Source organism: Rhododendron vialii, chromosome 3a (genome assembly GCF_030253575.1).
Source record: "Rhododendron vialii isolate Sample 1 chromosome 3a, ASM3025357v1".
In the NCBI taxonomy this organism is placed as follows: domain Eukaryota; kingdom Viridiplantae; phylum Streptophyta; class Magnoliopsida; order Ericales; family Ericaceae; genus Rhododendron; species Rhododendron vialii.
In genome coordinates this window covers 36,217,177-36,238,685 of record NC_080559.1, presented here as the reverse complement: position 1 = coordinate 36,238,685, position 21,509 = coordinate 36,217,177, and the positions used below count along the sequence as shown (strand labels likewise).

The following is a 21,509-nucleotide window of genomic DNA, read 5'->3' as shown; positions in this document are numbered from 1 at the left end:
AAAAAAAAAGGTTTGCACTTGCGCAAGAGTGATGCTTCAGGAATACTGTTTTGAATCTCTTGATGGTGTTCTCTTCCTAAAAAATTTACAGGTTATATGAAGGATTGGTGAAGTCATATGATCCTGAAATAAAGAAACAGGTGGTAAGCTGAGCTGCACTGTTACCTGTCCGTTCCTTTAGGACTCTTATTTTTTAACTACTCATTTTCTGCTTTATGAGATAGTTTTTTAATTCAAAAATAAGTATTTTTTTAGGAAAAGGTTTAAGGGTGGGTTTGGATTGAAAAATTAACATAATTTTTTGTCTTTATTTGAAATTTTTTTTGCATTTGTTTATTTTGTGTCAAACTTTTGTGACTTATTAATTCGTCTTAACGAGAATAATCGAAAAATTAAAAATTTTTGATCAAAACTCATAAATTTTTAAATAAAGACAAAAATAAGTAAAAATGACAACTTATTTTTGTCTTTTTAAAAATAATTATGAGTTTCAATAAAAAAAATTATACTTTTCTAATTCCTTTCGCTTGATACGAATCAATAAGTCATAAAATTTTAACACAAAACTAACAAATGTGTATTTTTTTAATAAAAAATAAATTATTATTTGACTTTTTTAAGCCAAATTCACCCTAGGTCGGTTTTGTAGTTGTACAATGCTGACAGCTTGAGCGAGAGAAGCTTCCGCGGTTTCTAAAAGAAGTTTTGTGATCTTTCTAGCTCTGAGAATTTCAACCTCTTCGGTAGAAGCAAACTATTGCTTACGAGGACAAAGAGTTTTCGAAGAGGAGGGTGGGGGTGAGAGTATGCCTCCGAGAAAAGAACCCTGCAGAAATTTCCAGCGTGGAAGGTAATAGTCGCTACCCATTAAACCGGCACAAAACACCTAATTCCATTTTTGTTGTTTTACCTTGTTTGTGAGAAAAGACATTAGGGTTTCCTACCGACAATGAAGGAAGAGTATATTAGTGTACCCCCCACCCCCCCACCCCCCCCTTCTTTTTTGGGGTTGGAAATTTGCAGACAATATATTACCTCTACTGCACCTATTGGAGTTCCAGTTGAACTGCAATGTTATGGTCGAAGCTTCATATTCCAGTTGAAAGCTGGTGTACCGTAAAATGTACTATCAAAATGTTACTTATTTTGTGGTCTATGTTATGCATCATTTTAGTGTACATCAGCTTTTTTGCATATTTTCAGATCAAAATAAAGTACTTTTTTGCATATTGTTTAAATTTTGCTTGTTTTCATTCCTGTGAATTACTTATAGCAAATACGATTCCAAAAGTTCATATTTAAACGAATATTTTATAAGAAACTTGAATATTGTATCGAATGTCCAAGATTATACCTTGGATTGGGGGGGGGGGGCGGGGGGGGGGGGGGGGGGGGGGGGTGGGGGGGGGGCGGGTCCATACATATATAGTTACTTTTATGAAAGAAAATTTCCCCCCAAGGGACTTGTAGGAGCCAATCCCTTAGAACTTTTCCAAAGAAACTTGAAAAACTAATTGGGACGGTGGGAGTAGTATAATATGGAGAATGGACTGTAAACTGAATCTAGCTCGATCATTGGTTGTAAAAATGTTCAATTAGTATGAGATTGGTTTGTCTGCCATGTTGTTTGTGGGGAAGGGGTGCCTAGGATAGGACCGCCTGTGGTTGTTTTCGGATGAGGTTAGGGTGAGGACTTTTTCTGGGGTTGTGTTTATGGAGGGTGGAAGGATGCATATGGCCCTCGGGGTTTGTGTAGGATTGTAGTTAACTTGGATTTAGAAGTGGCTTGCTGGAATTTTTTCATAATATAAAATGCTATTTTTTCATAATATATATCTTTGACACAAATCATAATAATAAGAAAAAAAATCAATCAAATTGAACACCACCCCTTCCCAAACTCTGTGCACAAAGGACCTAATAGATGCCAGTTATCCACCCAAAGATAGTCGTTATCTGCCTTTACCACCCCCATGTTTAATGGATCCTGGCCTTGGCTTCTCAGCTTGGTGATTTGCCTCATGGTCCATGAAGAGTGGCGGCAATTCCAATGACTGAAAACAATGATTTTTCTCAGCACAATTATGGATTCACTTCACCCACAGGGTATCTATCTTCTTGCAAACTGCCCACAAGTCCAGCAGCATGGTTGCATTGTTCCAGTCTTGAGTCTTCCTAAACCTCAAGCCACCTTCTATTTTAGGAGCACAGACAGTATCCTAATTGATCTTAGCCCCTGAAGTTCTTAGCTCTGTACCTTTCCACAACATAGCCCTAACAACTCTTAATCACAGTCACAATCTTCCTTGGGAGAATAAAATGCCACTCCTGTAGATTTGAATATAAACAACACAGAACTCATAAGTTGGTCCCTGCCCCCACACAAAAGTGACTTATTAGACAAAGCTTGGGTCCTTGAAATGATCCTTTCCTTTAGCAAAATGTAGTCTTGAGTATTGCATGCTAGTGGTAGTTAGGGGAACCCCCAAGTACTTTACGGGAAGGGAAACTTCGGGAATAGCAATTATACTGCCCAAGATCAGAGAGTATACCTTGTAATCTGTTAGCTAGGACTTTACTCACACACTTGTTGGTCACCTTGCAACTTGCAATGGGCCTATAGTCCTTGACTGTAGAAGGGCATTAGACTTAGGGACAAGAGAAAAAGCTGCAGCCCATTCCCCTAGCCTAGTGCATTTTCAAAGTAATAACTAACTACTTAAAGGAAGTTCTCACCGACAAACTCCCAGTTCGCATGAAAAGCAGAGTTGAAACCATCAGGGCCTTGGACATTGTTATTCCTAATGGAATCCAGTGCTGAACAAATCTCCTTATCTGAAACAGGCTTAAAAGGTCTTCCCAGTAGCTAACTGGAACAATTCTTTTGATGGCCTTGGTCAGAATATCAATTGTCTCTTTTTTCTCAGCAAATTTACTGCCAATAGCCCTGATAATACTCCGGAATTTCCCCTTTAATACTGTTAGCATCTTCAACTCTGACTTCCTGACTGAATATGTTCTCCTCATCTTATATGAGCATTCGTCGTCTTCTCCCTCATTTTAGGAGCATTCATCTCTGGTGAAAAAACCTTGTGCTCCTAGCACTCAAGGACAGGCATTTAACCCTTGCTTTTGCTTCTTGGATGACTTTTTAGTCAACAAAGGTACTCAACAACTGCTTTTCCTTTTCACTCAGAGCAGCAACATCAGGGAGCTAAAGCACTGCTCTCCTATTCGCCCTTATGGCTTCTCTCTCCTGCATTAAAAATATTCCTTGTTTTGACTTTTGGACATTCTTGTATTCCTGCCTCATTAAGTTTGGTCTTTTGATACTGTTCTTAGCTAATACAGAGACTGCCTCGTGGATTCTTAATATGTCAAATTTGTGAGTGGATAGCGTGGCCTCACTGGCCTTGAGAGGAACATTTTCGTAGTCATGTTATTGGTTTCTTCATAACCTAGCTATTCTCTCTCCCGACCTTTTATTAGTAGTGTAGTATGCCTATGGTTGATACTTGTTTCCGTCTGCTGCCTAAAGGTTAATATATGGATCCAATGTTCTAGTTTATTATCCTTATTCATCATCTCACCAGTGTTTCTGTCGAGATAAAACCATTTATTTTCCGAACCATGTTGGATATGATGTCCATTATTTTTTACTTCTAAATTCTCTCCTTGCCTCTTCCAGTTGTCAATATGGTGAGCGGTGTAAGTTTCTTCATGTAACACAACAACAACCAAAAGCTAATGTTTTTGGATATGGTGTTCAAAGTAGCACTCAACTTCAGCGATCAAATTTGCAACAGCACAAGCCCAATTCTCTCGGCTTTGGTGTTCAAGGCAGCCCACAGGCAAGAGGGGCAAATGGTTTTGGATCCAAACAGGACCAGTTCAAGGTTCTGTCCTTAATTTCTTGCTCCTATTAGAAGAATGGACACACTTTTTGCCATTTTTTTAATATGATAATGTCAGTGAATGTCATGCTTTTATTTTCGTTAGTTTTAAGTTCTTTTCGTGTCACCAGCCTTATGAAAATACTTGGACGCGTTTCTCCCCCATAAATGCTGGCGGCTTCCAAGCATCACAGCAACCTGATAACCAGCCTCCGACAGCTCATCATAAGTGAGTGCTTGAGTAATGCTTATACTTCTATGTTTGTTGCTTTATATCTTTGAGTAAGTGTTATTTCATGTTCTTGACTGGCTCTGTATACTGCTCAAATGCATTGTGATGTGAAGGTGCACAGATCCTGAATTGTGTAAAGGTCAAATCTCGGAAGATTTTCAGCATGAAAGACCGCTTTGGAAGCTTACATGTTATGGCCATGGTAAGAGGTATTTTTCTAACGATGTCTCTCACAGGCACTTTGAGAAAGTTGGTTTTCAAGATTTCACTGAAGAACAGATTAGTTGGAACACTGTATTTTAATGGGGAAACTGTTGTGCATAAGTTGTCAAGAGAAACTGAGGAAAATTTGGTAAGTAGAGGTTTGAGGACCACACAAATATGAGACCGACATGCAAGTTAATGATGATTTAAATCACAGTATCAGCCAGTGTAATGGTTGCAGTCACCGGTAACAGTTATTGGCAGTATCACCCTATGTAACGCTGGAAACCTCACTCTTGAATTTTTTATTTTTTATTTTTTTCCGTTTTGAAGCTCTAGCAAATATCATAGAACTTGTCGATAAGCATGTTTATTTCAAATTGATACCCAGGAATCATATTATATAACGTACAGTTGAAAGGTTTTAGACCATCATCCACAAAAGGTTATAGACCATCATTCACGTATTGTGTTTTTCCCCAGAAGAGAGAATTATGTTAGATATTCAACTCCCCAAATTGTGTTGTTTTTATATTTAGTATGTAATAGACTAATAGTCGATTAACAAACCCAAAAACAAAAAACCACATTATTAATACATTCAACTCAAAACCAATGGTCCTGAGTAGAGAGGTTGCCAAGCTCTCAATGCTGATCAAGCTCTAACACTGCGTTGGTTGTGCGATAGGTAAACAAAAAATCATAAGGATTGTTAGACTTGTCACATTGTTCATTTAAGCTGCCCAAGCTTGGTTAATATATTCTAGAGGTTACTCCACCTATTGCCAATTGGTTTTTAGCTTGGAACCCTCCAAGAAATATAACATGGTATCGGATCTAGGTTTTCATATGCTTTTTTCCTTTGTTTGTGTCATAGTTGCACTTTGTTTCGTCGCGATCCGTGTGTTCCGAATCTTTCATTGACCTCTCCACGTGCGAATCGGGGATCGCACGTGAAGGGAAGTGTTGGAAATTGTCCCACATCGGTTAATTATCTCCCGCAAAACTAGTATATGAGCCTGTGCGGCCTCTCCACTCATTGCCAGTTGGTATTGAGGTGGATGCTTTATCAAGGATCATAAGAAAACAAGGTGCACCTAATGCACAAATAAGGGGGCAATCAATCAAGAGTGTCTTGTCCAAAAGCTTTCCAAAGCCTAGCTCGGGCACCATGATGTAGAATGAAAATATCATATTGATTTGGAAGTAGTAGTATATTTGATTTCAATATTTTGTTAGAAATCTTCAAATTAGGAAAATAAGTTTTCTAGAGTAATTAGTTTCCTAATTCTCGAGTAGATTTAGTTTCCTTTTAATTTTTGTTTGGTAAAAAAGAATTGTTAGTTTCCAATTTTATTGTTTCCTTATTTTTATTTCCTAGTATGTAGGATTTCTTCCATTATAAATTAAGTTGTAAGTTTTAGGGCTAAGTGATTGTTATTGAATTAAAGAAAAATTGAGTTTTCTCATTGTCATGTGGTCGAAGAGGGAGTACCTCTAGTTCATACCAATTTGTGTTTATGTTTCAAAGAGAGAATCTTTAACATCAGCAAGTTCGTGATCTCTTCTCGCAAATAGTTTCGTAAAAGGAGGTTGCGCTGCATCAATTGGTATCAGAGCTCTCGTTCCAATCCTAACTATGGTAGGAGGACGTGCTGGAGGTCGAGGTGGAAGAGGTCATACAGCTTACGTTGATGAAGTCTATGAGCAAGATGATGCTGCTCGGGATGCTCGCATGGAGGATAGGTTTCAACAACTTGAGCAGCAGATGGATGAGCCATTTGGAGCGCTGAGCGATCAGATTGTTGCCTTGTTTATTGGTGGAAACCCGTCTTGCCATTGTCCGGTTCAATCTTGATTTCCGAAAGATGAGGAGGTGTCGGATGATGTTTCTATCACCAAATCTTTGGCTGGTAACCATCAGTCGAGGGAGAGGACAATGGTGGATGAAGCTACCATTGAGTGGCCATTCACAGTAAATATTATTCCGGATCCAATAGTGGATTGGAGTAAGTCACCAGTTTTTTATGAAGAACCGGTGGGGAAAATCACAAGAAGAAAATCTGAAAATTTTGCAAAAAAAAGTTATCACAATGCTTGTAGATGATGAAGTTGACCATATTAGGATTTGTTGATCCGTTTTGGGAGTTTATTAAAAACACTACACGCAAGAGTCCTTATGTTTCGATCAGGGAGGAAGGTAGATTTGTTTTATTGATGAAAATTATTTCTTCACATTTCTCAGACTCTTGTTTACAGTTTGGGTAGGGAAAAATCAATTTGAAGTACAAGATTGATGCGGACAAGATTCAGCGAATCCAACTATATAAACTCGAGGACGAGTTTCTTCAAACCGGAGAGAAGAATGATGCAGAATGAAAATATCATATTGATTAGGAAGTAGTATATTTGATTTCAATATTTTGTTTGAAATCTTCCAATTAGGAAAATAAGTATTCTAGAGTAATTAGTTTCCTAATTCTCTAGTAGATTTAGTTTCCTTTTAATTTTTGTTTGGTCAAAAAGAATTGGTAGTTTCCAATTTTATTGTTTCCTTAGTTTTGTTTCCTAGTATGTAGGATTTCTTACATTACAAATTAAGTTGTAAGTTTTAGGGCTAAGTGGTTGTTATTGAATTAAAGAAATATTGAGAGTTTTCTCATTGTCGTGTGTTCGAATAGGGAGTACCTCTAGTTTATACCTATTTGTGTTTATGTTTCAAAGAGAGAATCTTTAACATAAGCAAGTTCGTGATCTCTTCTTGCAAATAGTTTCGTAAAAGGAGGCTGCGCTGCATCACACCACCTTAAGCATCCAACCCAAAATCCATTGGCAATGAGTAGAGAGGAAGCCCAAGCTCATATACTAGTTTTGGAGGTAGTAATTACTAATTTATCAATTTTGTACAAGCTCTTAACACAAGTTGAAGAGAAACCCAACAACCAAAACCAAATTGAAGTTATGTCGAACCCAAATCGAAGTTCCTTTGCCAAAAACAAAGCAAGATCAACACATATCTAAGCACCTCTTTCTGAATCTAACTGAAATTGAGCCCTAATTGAACTTCCAGTGTTAAATTGGGATGCGAATCGAACCCAAATTAATTGGTTTTGTTTTTGACGTAATTTGAACTCAAATCAGGCCCTCATATTCCAAATCAAAGGATAATCTGGGGTGCTGCTACCAAATCAAAGACTCTTTGTCAAAGAATTAATCTCCAATCCTGATCATACGTTATCAATACTTTTGGGTAAGTGATCCGTGAGGGATTTGGTGCAAGTAGGACATAATTAATCTCTAGAGGCACCAAAAAAGGGGAGAAATGGAGGATGAAATGGTTTGGAAATTGAAGACAATGAGGGATAATGCTAGACATTGTTGCTGGTGCATTGAATATTTTCTAGTTTCCTTACTTGGATCCTCTCTATGTACTTTCTTATATTTATTTTTGTCTGTAAGGGCCCTACATTCGGGAAATACCTATGAAGCAAGCATTTTTCCCATACCAGAGGGGTTTAGATAAGACAGCTATGTTATTGAGGGTCACCTGTGAAACGCTGTTAAATTAGGCCTGCATGCCGCTAGTATGGTCACCAACCCTCGGGGGATTCTCAACTGATCTTCCCCCATGCTGTGAAGCGAGGCTTGCTCCATACCCATGATTTAAGGCGGGTGGGGACTGGGGGAAGAAAGACTTTCTCTTGAACCAAAACTCAAGATGATCCGATCCGTGCTTCGCCCCTAGGCACTAGGAGAAATTCTCTCCAAAACCGATCTGATCCACAGGTCGTTCTGCCAACCCAAAACAAGGCTATGAAGACTCGTATCATGCAACTAAGTCAGGTGGTAGGTATGATATGACTCCCCATGTGTCAAGTGGCAATTGTGATACATCTTTCGAGGTGTCTGATGTTAGGCGATGCCCTCTCTCTCTAGCTGGTCAAGGTGGAGCTCCCCTCGCAGAGTCTTGACAATCCCTTTGCTCTAGTCTCCAAGCCACATAACTCCTTATGTCCCAAGCAAGCTAGCTAGGCCGACTCCCGACTTAAAGTGTTATGGAACGAAAAGTCGTCATGCTTAATAGAGCATTATCTGAGTGTGGATATTGGTTGGAGATGTCACTCGCGGTCTTGGGTAAAACTTGACCCCAAAAGCTAGCTATTGAAGTGAGAGTGCCCTCACGCTTATATTTTTCTTATTACTTTGGTACCCAAGCGATGTGGGACTTCGCTTCACACCCTCCCTCATGCCCAACGTGCTCACTCGGCAACACCTGCTGCGTGCAGGCCAGGGACATGCACCTTAGCCATCCTTGGCATACCCGGCTCTGGTAGATATGAGAGAAAGAAGGGACAAAATACATGAGAGAGCAAAGAAACCAAACTGATTACATTGCTAACAGTTGTTACGTAATACAATGCTAAGCTAGGTATAAATAGAGGAAAAGACCAAACCCTAAAAAAACCCTAATTGGCATAAGTACCAAACTACCCTAACTACATAAGACATATTATAAGAAAACCATGAAACCCTAATTGCCCAAAAGTACTATACTACCTTTACCCAAAATAATAAACAACATATACATTTATTCTTCTCACCCCCCACTCAAACTCATAATGCGAACGGGGTGGGCAGCGTGAGTTTGCCAAGACAAGAACCAAAATGCCAACAAAGGCCAATGCAAACGACCATATCTTCAAACCATCTGAAAGCAAGGCTCGGTACACGAACCACCACCCCTGCAGGTGCAACAGAAAAGAAGACCAAATTCTGACAGAAGGAGATGCAGAGTGCAATCAGAATAGAAGCAACAAATGTGAATCAGCTGAATTGATGGGGGACTTCGCTTTACACTCTTTCCTCACGCCCAAGATGCTCACTAGGCAGCACTTGCGGCATGCAAATGAGAGACACGCACCCTACCCATCAAAACCAATGCAACAGAACAGAAGTGCAGATAATCCAGAATAGAGGCATACAAAACAGAACGAAAGAGGCAGAGCCAGATTTCTGACGTCTCAAACAAACTTCAGGACAGATTCAAATGCAGATTCGGAGATAGATTCAGAAAGATGCAGAAGACAAATAGATTTCAGATTCAAAATAGAGATACAGACCTAGCAATACAGAGCCAGAGATAACCAACAATACAAAATGTAGATAACAAGAGATGCAAAATACCAGATTGAGACCAAAACATATGCAAATAGAAAGTGCAAATTTTAGAGGAAGAGGTATGGGAGAGAGGAGAGATGCAGTTAAGCGAGTTCAAAGGTTCACACAGTTTTAAAGGTTTAGAAGGTTCAAAAGGCAAAGATTCTAAAGGTGCAGATGTTCAAATATAAGAGATGCAGTCTAATGCAAATACTAGAATAACAAAGATTTGCAAAAGTACAAAACAATGCAGAACAATGCTAAATAACACCCAAACAATAAAAAAACAGAATCAAATAGCGCAGATCTGAGCCACCGGAGGTCTGTGGAGGTTCACCGGAGATCGGGAGGGCTCACCGGAGGCTGACGAAGCTCCGGCGAGGATCGGAAGGCATTGGGTAACAGTTGCCGGAGTGCTGGGTTGCTGTTTCAGAGGTTTTCAAGGCTGTCAGAGTTGCTACAGTGCCAGAGATTGCATACGACGGTTGCTGGAGGTCGGTGATTGCATAGGTGAGATCGCCAGACGTTGGCGAGTGCATAGAAGTGGTCTGCGGTGGTCTGTGGTGCTGCGTTCAAAGAGGGAAGAAGAGGGAGGGAGGTCGGTTACTGGTGGTGGTGGTTACTTCTTGTGGTTGAGAGAGAGAGAGGTCAGATTCAGAATATCGACTGAGATGAGGAAGAAGACCAATTGAGATGCAAGGTTAGGATATCGCAACCCACTCTGATACCATGTTAAGTTACCAACTCTTCCAAAACCTTAAGCTATTAGGGATTGAGTCCAACAATGTATATCAAGTTATCTAACACCTTCCTTCATGTGCAATCCCGTTTTACACATGGAGATGCAAATTTTTATTGATAGAACGAAACATAATACGAAGGGGAGAAGCATAATGCAACAAGGGAACAAATGCACACAGAGAGACTTGAACCCAAGACCTCTTGCAACCTGAGCTCTGATACCATGTTACACGGTCTTGGGTAGAACTCAACCCCAAAAGCTAGCTATTGAAGTGAGGGTTCCCTCACGCTTATATTCTTCTTATTACTTTGGTACCCAAGCGATGTGGGACTTCGCTTCACAGGAGATTCCTTGAGGATCTCTTTGAGCATTTGAAGTAGCTTACTCTCCATGGAGCCCGAGAGACTTGATTGGAGTGATATGGAAAAAGGAGAACCGAGCTTCCTTATCTGCTCGAGACTGGTGGGTCATAGATACCCACACTATTAAGCTTTCAATCTTTTGCTTAACTAGTTAAATGTGCTCCAATAATTACTAAGCAAATATCGAGGCAAAGCTATCTTTGTTAGAAAAAGAAAAGAAAAGAAAAAAGAGTTTTGCTCAACTTATGAATTGATTATTTGGGTTGGGTGGGGGGTTTGGGAGCCACGTTTTTTAGATTATACATTAGGGATTGTAAATTAGAGATTGTGGATTATATACCAAAATAGACTATGAATCTATGAAAGTGTTTGAATGACATGTGCAGAATAGATTATGTACTGGTAAATGTTTGGATTATGAGATTTTTTGTTCTTGTAGGTCTGCTGTTTTAAGATGTCGTAATATCTTGCGGAAAAGTGGGTTTATTCTTCTGTTAAATCGATTTCTTTTTCACCTTTCTCGATCCTGAAAATTTGATTTCATTTTTTATTTTTGTCACATCCCCCTCCTTGGGATCAAATTGGATAGTTCTATCCCCTGCCCAGGGATAGAACTAAAAAAATATAGAATTCTTATTATTTATAATTCAAAAGATCGTTAACGATATGATTATACTGTATAAGGAAAATCTCGAATTTGGATCCAAAATTGATTGCTTAGTTTGAGCTTATCCTCTTAGGCATTCTTTTTCTGATTTGTCTTTTGTCCTTGCTTTCCTGGGTCTCTTGGCCATGTCACCCTTTCCTAGAATTCATGTGCAACTCGTCTACAAAAAATCTGTGCACCGATACTTTATTGAACTTGTTAATATAGATCCTGTATACCACTTTTACTTCGCATATTAATAAGCACCATGTTTGAAAGTACCAAAAGTTAGGTAAAGACATTGTCACATTCTCTTTAACATGCAATGTGTGTATATAGTTTTTTTGCTAAGCAATGTGCGTATATATTACGAGGAAAATTATACTCAAAAGGAGAAAATGCTGAAAATTAAATTCCTTGGATAATTAAAACATAACATAGCAAACAAATACCACACCATATAGTTAAACAGAAGATGTTCGCATATATGATGGGGACAAGGGTGACTCCTTCAATGAAAATAAGGGGTAAAATGGTATTTTGGTTTGAAGGTGGTTGGAGAATGTAAAATTAGAATTCAAAAAGCTCCTCCGCGGCTGTTTCTTAGATTGTGGCTTTGTCATTCAGTTTTGAGAATTGATTGTGGCAAAATTGCATTCTCCTCTGTGACTCCCTAACAACTAGAACGAGAAAATCCAAAAGCCAAAATTAGAATTCAAAAAGTTCCTCCACTGATTTTCTTATTTTGGCTTTATCATACATTTTTGAGAATTGATTGTGGCAAAATGTGTTCTCGTCTGTGACTCCCAAACAGCTAGAAGAGAAAATGCAAGTACTTGGAGCTAATTTGGAAATTATTGTAACTATACCATGAATGTGTTAAAGCCTAAAGGAACGGATAAGCCTAAAACCTGTTTTTTAGCTCTCCTGTGCATTCCCTTGTATTCTGTTCCATTCTTGTCATGATCAGAAAATATCAGGAAGACAGCAGCATAAATAGCAAATTATGTTGTTTGCAGTTCTCCTTGTGACATCAGTGGCGATATTAGCTTTGAAGAATTGCGAGCAGCTGCATATGATGATGCAAAGCGTGGCTTGAGCTTGCAGTCAATTGTAAGAAAACAAGAACACATGTATTTTCCACCACCACTTAATCATCTTTAAGATGACCGCCCAGTGGTGGCACCACATTGACGCCACGGGTGTCCATTGAACCCCCTGACTTTGCATAATTGTATTCATCTTGATTCCTTGAATAGAAGATGTTCTTTTGAAGGCCCATAAAAATTATCTTGCTTCGATGACATGTAGGAGAGCAAGAGTCTCTCATGCTTTGTGTCTTGCAAGATCATTTTAATTCACCTTACAGGTGGGTGAACATCATCTCACTTGTTATTGTTTAAAATATTGGAATGAGTCCCATGTAAACACTGGACCCCATTAGTTTAGCCAATCACAAATGAGTGTAATGTGTTACTGTATTTGTTTTCACATATTGTGGGCACTCATACTAGATCCCATCAGTTTGTTGGAAATTTAATAATTACCAAAAGTCCCAATCATCTACACGTCAAGTATTATAGGCCTTATTTTTCAATACTTGTGATGTAGGGCCTCAAAGCTTCTTGAACCCACTCAGTACTAACGTTGATGTCTAGTTGAACCCCAAAATTTCATTGATCAATCTGGATGGTCATAACCTCATAGTGGTGTTTTGATTCTGATCAAATTTATCTGTAATAGAATCCACTCGTTCCATGTTCGGCAATCTTCGGGATTTAATTACCCACTCGAACAGATGTCTTATAAAATTCTAGAGCTGCCACTGCGACAGCCTATTCCCTGTCAAAGTTATATGATGGACAATATAGCAGTGGATCTTATGAATGCAGTTGCATTCTAAATTTTCTTATTTGCTTCTAATTAAGCAGATGCCCAGTGTCATATGCAAACAAAGAAGAAAAGACTGGAACTGAACTACTAGGTTTCTGTTGCATCTTCTTGTCATCTTGTGGTGGTATGGAATTGTGCGAATTCAATTATTTTACTGATGCATGAAGTGGTATGATAATTTGAACATTTGAGGAGGCTTTAGAACATAGAGCTATACATTTTGAAGTGCAAGGGTGAAACTTTCCTGTCTATTTTAGATACTTCGCTACTAATGAAAATGATCTGAATTACTGAAAGCCACTCATCATGTCTAATGCCATGCATACTATGAAACATTGGAATTGTTTGGATTGTGCAAGGCTCAGTGGCGCAATTTTAGTTTTAGTATCTTGTCTAATACACCAAGAAAATTCCACTCAGCTATGTTATTAGGTCCAAAGGGATGTAGTATAAGCAAGCCATCAATGAAAATGATTATCTAAATTACTCAAAGCCAGTCCAGCCATGTCAAATGCCGTGCATTCTGATGTATGAACAGTGGCATTGTTTTAATTACTCAAGGGTCCGTGACAGAATTTATTTTAAGTATCTTGTATAAAACTCCAAGAACTGTGCTATGTTATTAGGTCAAAAAGGATACGGTTATGTGATCTAATCGTTCTGATTCATTTTTTAGTTGACCACTAATTTACGGGCTTGATTCATGGGAAATGGTTTACGATAAATGAATATAGTTTGTTTTCTTTTTTCCCTTTCATTGGCTAAATGAAAAGACCCAAATACTTGCGCGCGCTTGCGCACACACACAAAGGAACAAACAAAACAAAAAGGGGGCACATTTGCCATACACAAATCCACTATTTGAGGCAAGTTAGGCAATCAGAACCAATTGCCAAAGATATAAGATTGACCAGGATGTGCCCTTAATCCTATGAAATGTTTTATGATCCTTGTAAAGTCCTCTTGAGTGTTCTCTCCAAATCAACCACATCAGTTCCCAACTCTACCAGTCACCTTCGTCAGCCGATCAATATTCCCTTTGTGTCCATTTGAAAGACCTAATGCATACAAAATAGTCTAAAACTAACTCTAAAATTGTAATCCATTATGTGATGAATGAGAAAATGATCTGTGTGGGGCTCTAGATGATGATCTAAGATTAGGTAACCTCTCTAGCTTTTGGTTCAGCTGGGTTCTCGCGTAACACCTTCACCTAGCCTGCACAGGGAAGCATGACTAACAGACCATACTTGAGGGACTGTAGAACGGTCCTACGGCGTGAGGATCAGAAAGTGCCGAGCAAGTAGGGAAAGTACTAGGGTTTGTGGGTAGAAGATAGTGTGTACCTCTTAGGGTTGCCTCACTTCCTTTATATAGACTGTCCTTGCTTGCTCTCCAAGTTCGGGCATGTGTTGTGCATGCTTCGGCTGATGTCACTTCTGATGTAGCGGATAAGGTGGCTAACGGCCTCGTGCGTGAGCTGTCACCCTATGTGCACTCATGATTACCTCATCGCACAACCGCTTCGGATGACGTCATATATGTCACTTCGGATAAGGCAGTTACACGCACGTGGGTGAGCTGGCATGATGATCATGGCCGAGCCCAGTGGCCGAACATTGTCAGTTCTCATTCTAGACACATCTAACAGCCCACAGTTGTCGGTCTGACCGCCGCCGAGGTCGAACCATGATACTGAGCCTATAAGCCCACTCATGGGTTCGACCGTTCTAGTCAGGACCTAGGGGTTAGGCTCGGTTGTACACCGAGCATAGTGACCATGTCCAAATCATCTAATTTGGCCCACTACAGTAGTTGGTTTTGACATTTTAGTCCTTATTTATGCAAGAGTTGTTGACTAGTTGACATTTGGTGGTTGTTTTTTTGGATCCTTTGGATGGTATGATTTCTAATATTCATTGGCTTAGTGTTTATTATTTGAAGTATTGGTGTATGCTATTTTTTTACTATTTTTCTCACCTCAGTGCGCCTCACTTTGAAAAGGTGTGTGATGTGTCCCTCGCCTAGCACCTCTTGCCTAGACCCCAACAGAACTTTGCAACTCGGTCCTCCTCTCGCCCTTTACAACTATGAGTTTAATGTAGAACTTGCATAGGTTCTTGCTTTTCATTATGGTTATAAAATTTGAAATTCTTTTTTCCATTTGCATACTGTTGAATAACTTGATATACATTGTTGAGCCCATTTTCTAACAACCTAAGCTTTTAGGACAATTGGTAACCTAACATGGTATCAGAGCTAGGCTTTTGGACAAGACCAAGGTTTTAAAAATCGGCCGTTATATAACATATCAGTTGTTACATATCGGTTTTTAGCCTTTCGATACCGTTACACCGCCATATACTGGTGGGATGAAAAATCGCATGTGTATTGGCCGGTTCCCTTTACGTATTGGTTCCTTTATGATTTACAGATCTCGCTGCCTCTCTTGCCTTGAATAACTTTGATCCCCCTACCATAGGCGAAACTCTAATGGTATTTCTTGAGAAGGAATTCACTGGAAATGTCCAGCCTCCTCAACATCCCCCTCCCCTCTTTCCTTTTTCCTTTTCCTACTCTTGCTTCTTGTACTCCAAGAAAGTATTCTAAGTTTCTAACCCTTCTCTTATCCTCGTCTCCCCCAAAAAAAAGAATGGAGAAAAAGTAACAGTTACTCTCAAGTCCCGTATCTACCGCTGAAAAATGGTTTGCAAAGACAAAGTAGGAAAACTCGATAAAGTACTTTTGGATGATAGTCTTCCACTTGATATTGCCTTTTCCTTCAAACTAATCTCTTCTGGAACTGCTCCACCATGCCATTCATAGCTTATTTGGCCTTATAAAGGAACTCTAGGGGTAAACCAAGGTAAGGCGCTGGAATAGAATAGCACCTATGGAAGATTGCCTAGTTGCAGAGGAATTTTTTTTTTGTTTGTGGAAGAAGTTGTATATTAACCACCCAAAAAAGAGAACAATAGATGAAGGGAATAGCCTTGAAATCCCAGGAAAACAACACAGATCAACATATTAGAAAACAAGAAACAACAAAAGACCAAAAGGTGGCCTAAACTCAAAAACAACTAAGAAAGTACTGCCAACAGAAAACTAGGGGGCAAGTTCCAATTAGCGCATAGCCTAACAGCTTCAGTTGATGGCTTGACTGCCTTCCAAGAGCACAAGCAGGCTCTCATATCACTTCAACTAACAGACACCAGCTCTCACTTGCTCCAAATAACCATCTAAACAGCCTTGAGATCACCAACCTAAATGCCTCCATCATCATACTAAATGGGAGTGGGTACTCCCCCTGACTCAACTCCTGTGAAGTATGAAAGAAGCTAGCAGGCGATCCATTTACACCCCCTCAATATCCAATTCACAGGTTACTCTCAGTTCCCCGCTTCTCAGTCTATAGTCGACACGTTCATCTCATCTAACCTGGACCACCAATCTCCACTTTCTCAAAGTTGATCCATGGTGGACACCGCAAATGCTAAGGCCGCATTCCCCATTACAGTCTCAAGTTCGAGTCTCCTTAAACTTACCTACCTATGAAAGAAAAGATTAGTTTTGTTTAAATTTTCCTCTGACTATATTTCCATGACTGTTACAGGATAGTTAATATTTTGGATTATTTATTATTGTATTCTGATGTATAGGCTAAATGATACATTGTTTTCTTTGTTGATTGACTCATAGATCTCATCTGGATGCAGGTTGAGAGAGAGAGGACTTTACTCAATACCAAGTTACTTGAATTCGAAAGCCTACTTCGTAATCCTTATGTGGTTCCTCTTGCTAATGCTTCTCGAAGTGTTTTTCCTGGGGCCACTCACAGTGTATCTTCCCTGAATGCTCAAAATAGCACCCCCCCTCCTGTTTCCAGTTTCAGTCAACTTGGTGCTTCACTTAACACGGGGTTTGGAACAAGGCAAGATTTTCTCTTAACATCTAGATTATATAGGGTGTTCTTGCTAATGACAGTCTACTGTATTTATTGCATGACTTATTTCTTTTTTCAATTTCTTTGAGGTTTACCCCAGGTTACATCGACTTAGGTACGGATGTTGGGGGCGGGTATGCGTCTATGTATTGGATTTGTCTTATTTTTATTTTGTGGATAATGGGACACACCCTTAAAATCCTCAATATAAAAGTTCAACTTTCTAGTTTAATTGTTTAAGTTGTGTTTGCTATCTCTTAGACATTTTCATGCATATTATTGGAGTTCTATGCATTAGCTCATGAGAAATTTGAATTAGAAAATATGTCTATTAAGTTATTATCCAGCTAACAATATCCGCCGTGGATCCCATACCCTTGTCCAACTGTCGAGTTTCCAACGCAGATACGTTATATACATTTTGTATGATCCGTGTAACATACCGTTTACCTTTACTCCTGTTTCCAAGTCTACCCTTTGACTTCAGTTGTTGGGTTATTTTTTCCAGGCTTGCTACTCCATCAGAGAACGCTTTTCATTCAGCTGAAAACTCCAGTCAGACTACTAGTGTGTTTGGGACAAACAACTCGCCATTTGGAACTGCAGGTGCAACTTTAAGGTTAAATGTTGAAAACTATAATGCTATGGGTGTGGACTGTGGATGTTGACTCTAACTCAATCATGTGGTAGGTTCTCATGGAAGTCAACCTCGTAACCAGTCATTTGGAGGTTCTTTTGCCGTCAGTACAGCGACCTTCAGTAATAGAGCCATTAGTGCAGAACGTAACCCATTTTCCACTTCAGCAATGTCCCCACAAATTCCTAGTTCAGCAAGCATCCAGTCCCCAATACTTTCAAAGATGCTAAACTCTAACCCTACTGCAATCGGACAGTTATCTGAGAATGTGGATTTGAGGTAAGTTCTTGGTGAAGTTGCTTTTAGTTTTTAGGTCCAATTCTATGATATTTGTTGATGCAATTCTAGCTAGTTTATTGTCAACTGATCTAGCTCCTGAATATTGAATTGGAACTACATAACAGTAAAATACATCTTCTCTTAAAAAGAGAAACAGAAGATAACCAGCATTTGCCCTAACCTTATTATTTGCTTTATTTCATCTCCTCTACTGGACCTTTTATAGTATGGTGCTGTTGTTAGAAGATCAAGGAAAATAAGTATCATTTAAAGAAGAAAAAAAATTGGTAAAAAACTCGAGGTTTGAACCATTTATTATCCGTTATCGTTGAGTCTAGCTTTTCTAGTTCTGAGAGCAAAATGGGTTCATTTTTAAGTTAATTTTAACTGGATGGGCATGGCTTGAGTTGAGCTACATTGGTTGTAGTGAGGGCCAAGTTTCATAATTGGGTCTTTTGGCATTGTTTTCAGTTGGTTTATTGTAGGTTTTAGAATCCAAGTCCTTTTTAATTTCAAGTTCCCAAGTCTTAAATTTTGTGCTTTCCAACTCGCGAACAGTAATTTAAATCCTTTGGGTTTACTTTGATATAACCATGTAAGAGCCTAAGTCTTACAATCCAAGATAGATTAGTGTAGAGAACTTTTTCGGCCTGTCATCGGTTTTGAAATTCTATGATGCAACTGTAAAACCTAAAAAAATCTAATTGCGTCGAACTGCTTGTTCTTCTACTTCTGAAGCTTCCTTTGCTTCTAGACCTTCTAAGCCTTGACCACAACCAGTTCATTTTAGCACCTTTTATCCCCTTTGGTGTACTGCTATACAATCCTAATCCCATTTTGAACTTTCTTTGTTAAACAAGTTCCCGACTTCAATGGAAATATACCCAAGCTACTGTTCATGGATACATCCACAACCCAGGATAGTCCTAATATTGTGATTTTCAGGCCTAATTTGAATGACAAAATGTCTTCCCTTTTTACGCCAATTAAAACTTTAGAAGTCTAATTGCCGTACATTTAGCCAGATAAAGCTAAATATGTTGAGCCCCAAGTAAGCCCCTTCCTTTTCATGTCCTACATCAATGTTGATAAACAAGTCTCTATTGCAGTGTTGAAATTGACACTTGCTCTCAGTCTTGCCACCACCACATCATTTGAGAACTATAATCTGTCGGAACTTGGAAATGTTGTGTTAACAATTGTTTTTATGCTTTTGTGATAGTTTTGGTTTGTGCTCCCTTACTGCAGTGATAATATGCCTAAGCAGAATGGTTCAGTGGATGATAATATCTGGTTGAAAGAGGAATGGATTTCTGGAGAGGTAAAGACTATTCATTTGACTTGTGTAGCCCCTGTTTATACTGGACTTTCCTGCTTTCAGAGGCTAGAAGCTCCGTTAGCTAGTTAACTACATGTTTGATGTGGTGAGAATCTGATTTGAATAAAGAGTTAAATTGAAAGTCATTTCATGTTTATTCCACATTAGATGCATGGATTCAAGCCTTGCTAGGCTCAAAGTCCTAGGTTTGAGCCTCAGAGACAGTTCTTTTATTTCATTTTGCAATGGCACGCCAACACTAGGTGGGCGGTACCCCAACCTACATTTGGCATTGGCATCTAGGCGCCTGGGGGACTGCCTAGCCATGGGTCCCATTCAACTCCCAACCCTGCCCCAATCCAATGTGTTTATGCTATGGGTCACTACTTTTCTTTTAGCATGATGTTTTGCAAAAGAAAAAGTTCCTAGGTCCTTCCAATATTCTCGACATCTTATTTATGATTGCTTTGGTATTATTGTTGTTGCTACTTGTAATCGTATGTTGTGGAAATTATTTAGCGGTCCTTGGTCATTGCCCTGACAATCCTTGTAGCCACTTGTTTGTGGAGCTTATCACCAAGTGCGTGGGTTCAGCACAATGTGTGGCTACAATGAGTGTTGGGGTGAATGCCTCCGTGCTAACATTAATGTTTTGTTTGCATTTCACATCTTAACTGTGCTTTTCCTTCTTTCAGATTCCAGAAGAAGCACCTCCTGACAGATACATTTTCTAGGGTTTTTGTAGGATAAGTCAGGTATTTCAAATTCGCCAAGTGCATGGGTTCACCACAATGTGTGGCTACAATGAGTGATGGGGGAAATGCCCCCGTGCTAACATTGACGTTTTGTTTGTGTTACGCATCTTAACTGTTCTTTCCCTCCTTTCTGAAGAAGTACCTCCTGACAGATGCATCTTCTGGGGTCATTGTAGGATAAGTAGGGTATTTCAAATTCAGATTGGTAAACAGTCCACAACTGACCATGTTGTGGAGTATTCTTAAAACTTGATCTTCCACCACAAACTTTTAACACGCTTTCCGGGAACCCAAGCAACTTGCACCTAGATGCTGCATCAAATATGCTTGCCTTGATATGTTTGGGTTGATATGAAATTTTTTCGGGGTTGGAGTTTCTGGGAAATGATTGGGAATGATGGGGATTGTGGCCTTGGTTTGGTGGTGTAACTGAAACTGATAATTTCATCAGTGGACAAGATTGTAATAAAAATATTAGTATTTGCTCTAGGGGAATACTCGCTAAGGGTAAAAAGTGTGCATTTCCTGCAAAGTCGTGGCAAGGAGTGTGCGTTGATTTGAAAGTCGGCTGGCATACGTCACTTTTATATTAGTACCATTATTTCCTGGGAACTCGCTTGATGGGATTAACTTATTAATAAAGTGGTATATAATATAATCTCATAAAGAATTAATAATCCTACACCCCTCATAGTATTTATTATTATTATATATAAAGGGGATGAGCTTTTGGTGTGACCTGTTTTTGAAGCTGTCACAAAAGTGTTTTCCACTTTTGTCCCAAAACATAACAATATTTACTTTTCTTGAAGCTTTCCACGTACTAACTGCCTAGGGTAGGCTGGTAAATTTAAGCCACACAAAATTCACTCCATGTTGAATAACTGTTCTACATCCACAATCCACATACATAAACGGTTTTCTTTTCATCTGACTATTGCCAAGTGCCAACACCCGAGAAAAGCAAACAAAAAACCTGCTGATTCTCATGGATTGTTTCAAGGATAGGCATTGTTCTACTGAGAAAATGTTAGATTCTCTCTCTCTCTCAAATTGCAATATATTTTTGTACCCAACTTGAGTGGGCTGTTTGGGACACTATTTGGCTAAAAATAGGGAATTCATCTTCACAAATTGAGGTATGTTTCTCTAAACATATTCATAGAAAAAACGATATAGCATACATATAGTGTTGAAATTACACTGGAAAAAACACTTACAATACACACGTAGTATTGTCGCAATTCTCAAATAGTTGTTAGGATCCGGAGTCACTTAACAACACAACGATATGAGAAAAAACTCCCTTAATATTATTTACACAATAATACAAGATGAAAAAACCTCTCCGGGAGAGCTAAAACCGGCTCTCCACCGCTCCGGTGAGCCACACCGGCTCACCCACTCGACCTCACCCTCTCCCTCACATTGTTTCAGTCACACACCTC

At 39.2% G+C, this 21,509-nt stretch overlaps 1 protein-coding gene across 2 annotated transcripts; it reads left to right on the top strand.

The window, feature by feature from the left end:
* The first annotated feature begins 645 nt into the window (after positions 1-645).
* LOC131319398 (zinc finger CCCH domain-containing protein 46) lies at positions 646-20,558 on the top strand. 2 transcript variants are annotated; one of them, XM_058349626.1, is made up of 11 exons: positions 672-850; positions 3,689-3,896; positions 4,025-4,122; positions 4,239-4,334; positions 12,256-12,349; positions 16,846-17,060; positions 17,581-17,678; positions 17,763-17,801; positions 17,877-17,988; positions 19,237-19,309; positions 20,002-20,558. In XM_058349626.1, the coding sequence occupies exons 1-11, from the start codon at positions 807-809 to the stop codon at positions 20,038-20,040; spliced, it is 1,116 nt and encodes a 371-aa protein (XP_058205609.1). In that variant the 5' UTR covers positions 672-806; the 3' UTR covers positions 20,041-20,558. The 2 variants fall into 2 exon arrangements, with proteins under 2 accessions (XP_058205608.1, XP_058205609.1); XM_058349625.1 differs by having other exon boundaries at positions 646-850; positions 17,763-17,988.
* The last annotated feature ends 951 nt before the right edge of the window (positions 20,559-21,509 follow it).